The sequence below is a fragment of the Gymnoscopelus braueri genome (genome assembly GCF_963280865.1).
Source record: "Gymnoscopelus braueri genome assembly, chromosome: 10".
Classification (NCBI taxonomy): Eukaryota; Metazoa; Chordata; class Actinopteri; order Myctophiformes; family Myctophidae; genus Gymnoscopelus; species Gymnoscopelus braueri.
The window spans coordinates 4949277-4956442 of NC_137611.1; the positions used below are offsets into that span (position 1 = coordinate 4949277).

At 41.3% G+C, this 7166-nt stretch overlaps 1 protein-coding gene across 2 annotated transcripts in view; it reads right to left on the reverse strand.

Moving 5' to 3' along the window:
• Nucleotides 1-1639: 1639 nt before the first annotated feature.
• Nucleotides 1640-7166, reverse strand: part of lyn (LYN proto-oncogene, Src family tyrosine kinase) — a 33078-nt gene continuing 27551 nt past the window's right edge. For both annotated transcript variants that reach the window (XM_080441093.1, XM_080441092.1), the window contains exons 11-13: nucleotides 6005-6158; nucleotides 3332-3463; nucleotides 1640-1853 (exon numbers count right to left, since the gene is read on the reverse strand). In XM_080441093.1, the coding sequence (XP_080297219.1) occupies nucleotides 1651-1853; nucleotides 3332-3463; nucleotides 6005-6158 (489 nt within the window). In that variant the 3' untranslated portion in view covers nucleotides 1640-1650. The remainder of the gene's footprint in view (nucleotides 1854-3331; nucleotides 3464-6004; nucleotides 6159-7166) is intronic.

Sequence of the window (7166 nt, forward strand, 5' to 3'; positions counted from 1 at the left end):
AATAAAAACAAGACTGAAATGACAAAAATATATCCCTAGTCAGTACTCCATCATTAAATCTATTATAGCTTCAGCAAAATTGTTGTCAATTTCACCTATTACGACCAGGAACTCAGAGGGTGAGCAAGCTAACTGTATCTGTACATGTGTGTATTGTGTACTTGTACTGTATGTAATGTTTTATGTATGTGCATAGGACCCCCTCTAAAATGAGATTCATCTCAAGGGGCTATCCTCTCAATAAATTCTGACCAAATTCTGACCACTCGGTGCCGTGCTATGAGCTTGTATATCTGCTATTTTTTAATAGCCAAAAAAATCTTAAGTGACACAGATGCGTTCCCGGTCTTAATGGGTTAAAAGATATATATTGTTAGAACAATTTATGAAATGTATACCATGTACTTAAACAAATAAACAAACAAACTGACAAACAAAAACACAATGTTTATATTTTTTTGTAAAGCATGACTTGAAGTCTCTTCCACTCTGCGTCAGCGGAGAAATGTAGGCTATTTGATGATTGTGATAATAATCATATTTCCTACCTTATTCTATATTGTTGAAAGGTGAAAGACGTGAAAGAACATTCACCACATCTGGAACCAACTCCAAGAAAACTGCAGGTTTGCTATACCTTTATTTCATCATTTCTTCTGCACTAATGTATTCTCAAATTATAATTTTGTACTTCTTATATTATCTTTTATTATATTCAAACTTTATTAACGTTTTTACTTGCACTTCCCTTAATGCTCTGTGTCTTAATGTGTTAAAGGGATAGTTCACCCAAAACTAACTTTAAAAAAAAAAGTTTTTGTTGCATTCCTAAACCAATAATTCAACGGAACGGCTGACGGAATTTGGCTGACGGACCAGTAGACAGCGGTTCTGGTAGGAGACACAAAGGAGACTCTTTGTGTCTCCTACCGGAACCGCTGCCAACCGTAACCCTGACCCTGATCAAAGTATTGTCTTAGGAATGTGACAAAAAACAAAAACATATCCATGAATTCAAGTCTCCATGGGGTGACTAATCGATAGAAAACAAGTCATTTTGGGGGTGAACTATCCCTTTATAATGCTTAATGCTTTATGTAAAGCACTTTGAATTGCCCTGTTGTTGAAAGGCGCTACCGTCTACAAACAAACTTGCGTTTGACTTGCCTTGCTGTGAAAAGTGATACTAAACGTATTATAGCAGTGATTTTCAACCTTTTTCATGCCAAGGACCCCTAAATTGATATAAATTTGGCCGCGGACCCCCATTTTAAAATGTTTTGTGTCAGGGACCCCCAGCCAGAAGCAAAGATATCAGTTAATTTTCGCTTTAGAAAAATATAAATATTCAAAGATATGCACACTTTTTCAAGGTTTTTAAAAAAATAGCAGATATACAAGCTCATAGCGCGGCACTCTGTGCCGCGCTATGAGCTTGTATATCTGCTATTTTTGAATAGCCCAAAGCTAAGTGGTTAAAAATGATTGTGACGCTACGTTTCGTACGTGCTACGTGCTAACGTGCTACGTTTCGCTGGGGACCCCCTCGTACTCCCTCAAGGACCACCGGTTAAAAACCGCTGGACTAAGTGACACCATAAATGACCACCCCCCCCCCCTGCCCCCCCATCCATCCATCCATCCAGTCCTCTAGGGCTGCTGCTGGTACTGTCCCTCCGTGGCGGTGTTGAAGTCGTCCAGGACGCTCTGGATGAAGTCGAAGGTGGGCCTGTCGTCCGGCTTGTCCTTCCAGCACGTGGTCATGACCTCGTACAGCTCGGCGGGACAGCTCTCCGGCTTGGGCATGCGGTAGCCGCGCTGCACCGACGCCATCACCTCCCCGTTACTCATACCTAGTAGTGGAGGGATAGATACGGCACAATGACATGGAGATGAAGGTGTGTCCCAGTGTTGATTTCGTCGACTAAAACTATGACGAAAAATGTTGGTTTGGTCGACTACCTTTTTTCACTGACAAAAACTAAATCAAAACTATGATGACTAAAACAATTTAGTCAATAAAAACTAGATTAAAATGTTAGTGAGGGACTAGTGGAGATGAGATCCAGTAGAACTAAAAGACAAGTCATTTTATGTTTGGTTGTGCTCTGCTGTTGCGTGCAGTTTTGTTTGTGTTAACACAGTCACTTTAAGTGTTTTTCGGCCTATCAGAATGACCATCTCTCACTGTGTTGGGAGGTAGCTCACGTGCTTTGTGTTTAGTGTTGGGCTAGCATTCTGATGAGCACTCAGGGTCCATTTTGTTCAGTGATTTGGTGTCATTCGAGGGTCCTCTTTGTTCAGCCTTTTGATCGGCTCCTGTCATGTGTTCTGGGGAGGGCTCATATGACAGGAGTACCTCCATATTCCCTTTGTCCACTAAGTAATCAATCGTGTATCCGATTGTTCCCCGTTTTCCCCTTTTGCCCACTCGAAAATCCTTTGTGGCCCTTCCTCCCCTTAGTGTGTTCAGTAATCATGTGTTTGATCAAGTGTGTGTGTGGTGAATATAGGCCTACTCGTGCAAAAGCCACATTTGAATACATTTTGCATTACATTCTAACTTGTGAGGGTATTGGGCATACCCCCACCTACTCATTTGAATTTGAATTATTCTGGTTTTATATGCCTCTGTGTGTTCAGTAGCGTGAATGTTCACTTTGTGTGGTGAGTACGCTCAAGCCAAATTGTGTCTATTTTTGCATTAAATTTGGTGAATTAATTCTAAAGTGTGACAGGGTATTTGGATACCCCCACGTACTAATTTGAATTATTTTTTCATTATTATGCCACTCTGGCTTTGTAATGTTTTCTTAACTTGTGAAAGTCTCTCTCGTTTTAGCCCCTCCTGGAGAACTTCTAGGGGGAAGTTTTCGTTTAGATTTTTTTTGGTACATTTTGTAATTGTTGCAATTATTTTCTATTTGTTTTGTTGTCCAAAGATTGTAGTACATTTTTTTTCGCTTTAAACATATATTTATATTCAATGATTTGCTTTTTTTTTTTTGATTTTTCTTTAAAAAAAATCTGATCTACAAGCTCGTAGCGTGGCACTCAGTGCTTGTAGATCTATTATTTTTTAATAGCCAAAGAAACCTTAAAATAACACAGATGCGTTCCTGGTCTTATAAACGGGTCTAAGAGAGAAAAACTACAAACAGCATTTGTGCAGTACACATGTTTGACCAGTAGAGGGCAGCCCACAACTGTGTAATGCTTTAAGTTACTATAAGTTTGAGCAGACATACAGTACTGTCTGCATGGCAGCACTATGATAAGCAGGAAGATGTGATGATATAAAAACCATAAAGGACAGTTAATCATTAATCACCTGGGTAAGGGATCTTCCCGTAGGTGACGATCTCATAGATCAGCACGCCGAACGACCACATGTCTGACTTGATGGTGAACGAGCCATAGTTGATGGCCTCTGGGGCCGTCCACTTGATGGGAAACTTGGCTCCTGTCAACCACACACGCATACGCACACACACACGCACACGCACGCACGCGCACACGCGCACACACACACACACACACACACACACACACACACACACACACACACACACACACACACACACACACACACACACACACACACACACACACACACACACACACACCGTGAGATTTCTCATTGCTGATAAAATGAGGTGAAATGAGGTAGGGAATTTTGCGCTCTAAACTCAAAGCTTACTATAGCAGTGGTTCTCAAAGTGGGGTCCGGGGACCCCCAGGGGTCCTTGAGGGAGTTCCAGGGGGTCCCCAGCTAAATGATGGATAGTTAGGACCCAAATGGAATGAAATGGACCCTAACGGGTCCATTTCATTCCATTTGTACACTCTCAGAGTTAAATTAACATTGATGTTACAATATAAATTGGGGTCCCAGAGATAGAAATGGCCTTAAATGGGGGTCCGTAGCCTAATGCATGTCAAACTGGGGGTCCTTGAAATTAAAATGGTTGAGAATCACTGCTACAGCCGTAAAAAATCTTCTCTTATGGGGGTCCCTGCCTGGCATATCTTTTCAAATGGGGGTCTGCGGGCTAATAAGTGTCAATTTGGGGGTCCTGGACATGAAGAAGTTTGAGAACCACTGTACAATAGGGCTGAAAACAGGTGCGAGAGGCCAGCATGAAAGTCCATAAAAAACAAAAAGGCTCGCACACTGAAAGATGAAAACTCAGGCTCTTTATAGATGCAAAAAAAACAGTCCTTTACTTACAAAAGTGTAAAAAGTGACATGGTGAAATACAGTGACACGTTTCGGTCCTCAGACCATCATGAACTCTCACCGTTTGCACTTTTGAAAGTAAAGGACAATTTTTTGCATCTAAAACAGGGGTCTTCAACTATTTCAGGCCAAGGACCCCCTAGCTGAGAGAGAGATGAAGCAGGGACCCCCTACTCTATATTGTATAAAATTGTGTTTCAGATAAAAGTTTTTTTTATCACTTAGTCTGCTATTTTTTCCCTCTACATTTTCGGCTAATGTTTCCCTCAGAAAAGGAATTCTAGGGTTCGAGTGGTTAATGTAAAAAAAACTAAATCATATCACACAAAGATTTGGCGGACCCCCTGTAGTAGCTCTGAGGACCCCCTAGGGGTCCCGGACCCCCTGTTGAAGACCCCTGATCTAAAAAGCCTCAGTTTTCATCTTTCAGTGTGCGAGCCTTTTTTTGTTGTTTATGATGAAACGAGGCGACAATATTGAGGCACGGAAGCTTTGCTGTTTTAACCGCTTATATTTGATACTCCATCGTACGATCGTGACACAAAATAGCCGATCTACAAGCCCACCACAGCACGTCGTGCTGCGTTTGTGAGCTTATACTTGATACTGGCGACTGGTCAGCTCACACAGTAGGACACAACACAGTGACATGAATCTTAACCTCAATTTGTCCTGCACAAGGAAATGACATTCTTGGATTGTCATTTATCACAGAGGACCCAGTTTCCTGAAGTGGGTCCCCTTGATAATAGTAAAAATGACCTTTTCCATGGAATTAGCATGATGACAGATCCCATCCCGCCGGGAAAGCCTGTGAAAAGGTCCTTCTGATTCATTCCCTCTATGTTCCTGTGTTTCATGAAGCCATGAAGTCACAGAGAAAGACAGGATAAGACCCGTCATCATGGGAATAAACCCATGGAAACAGCTCATAACAATGAATGAGCTATTACAGGAATAGACAGACACATACTGTACGTATACACACACGCACACACACACACACGCACACACACAGTTTTATTTAACCCATTGAGACCGGGTGATAATCGGTGTAATTTTTTGATTTCTTTGGCTATTAAAAAATAGCAGATACACAAGCTTGTAGCGCGGCACCGAGTGCTGCGCTACAAGCTTGTAGATCTGCTACAAGCTGCTCGATTTTTGAAGAATCTTGAACATTTGGGCAAATCTTTGAATATATATGTCTTTGCTTCTGGGGGATTCTACAAATGTCTTCTAAATCCTAACAGTTTTCTGAAAACATTATGTTGCTTTAATATCAGTGGTTCTCAAACTTTTTCACATCAAGGACCCCCAAAATTATATGTATTTGCCCGCCGACCCCCATCTCAAAATGTTTTGTTCCAGGGACCCCCCAGAAGCAAAGATTTGAGTTACAAATGTTCGCTTTTAAAGATTTTTCAAAATATTTTTCAAAAATAGCAGATCTACAAGCTCATGCTATGAGCTTGTAGATCTGCTATTTTTGAATAGCCAAAGTATAAAGTATGTGTTTGTGGTTACACAGATGCGTTCCCGGTTTGAATGGGTTAAAGATGGACAGATTTGTCATCTAGGTAATTCCACACATGCTCTCACACACTAGCACTCTGTCTCTCTGTCTCTCTCTCCATCTCTCTCTCTCTCTCTCACACACACACACACACACACACACACACACACACACACACACACACACACACACACACACACACACACACACACACACACACACACACACACACACACGCGCGTACGTACCCTCTCTGGCGGTGTACTGGTCATCCTCGATGACCCGGGCCAGTCCGAAGTCGGCTATCTTACACAGGAGGCTGTCCGACACCAGAACGTTGGCTGTTCTCAGGTCTCTGTGGATGTAGTTCTTCCTCTCTATGTACGCCATGCCCTCTGCTATCTGAAAAAAAAGTATAAAAACGATATTATGTAAATAAAAGTATAAAATAAATGTATACTGTACTAAATTTACAACACACATACACTTATTTATAGTTGGCCAATCCTGTGTGTGTGTGTGTGTGTGTGTGTGTGTGTGTGTGTGTGTGTGTGTGTGTGTGTGTGTGTGTGTGTGTGTGTGTGTGTGTGTGTGTGTGTGAATCTGTGTATTTACAGAGGTGATTGGTCAGCTTCCGTATAACCCTTATGGGTGATACAGCAGCTGACCTATCGGTGAAGCCATCCGTGTTGATTTCGTCGGCTAAAACTATGACGAAAGATTTCAGTCGACTACCTTTATTCACTGGCGAAATAAAAACTAAGCTATGATGACTAAGACTAAATATAGTGACAATTTCGTCAACAAATAAAAACTAGACTATAATGTTAGTGAGGGATCTAGTGGAGAAGAGATCCAGTAGAACTAAAAGACAAGTCATTTTATGCTGGGTTGCGCTCGGGTGTTGCGCTCTGAAAATAGCAGATCTACAGTGACGCGCTGTGAGCTTGTAGATCGGCTATTTTCAGCATGCAACCAAGTGTAAAATCAGTGGGAAAACTGTGGGACTAATAGTATCTCGTCGTTTACTGGAACAGTTTTTCCCAAGGTGGTGAAAGATTGGAAATGAAAGAAGAAGAAAAAAAAAAAACCTTTCCAAGAATACATCCTCTTTCATCCTCTACAATAGGAAGTGCAACTTACAACATCTGCCAATCTTGTAAAGACATTTTTATTATTATTTACAAAGTAATCGATTTTTGGATTTTAAAAAAAATGCTTTTTAGGCTATTTCACATAGTTCAGTGTAGAGAGACAGGAAACCCAGGGCCGAGAGAGAGAGAGCGAGAGCAGAGACATGCATTTAGGATTAATCAAATAATCCAAAAATATAATCGACAGAGGAAGCGATTATGAAAATAGTCATTATTTGCAGCCGTTGCCACGTTCCACCCAGTGTTGCCAGATTCT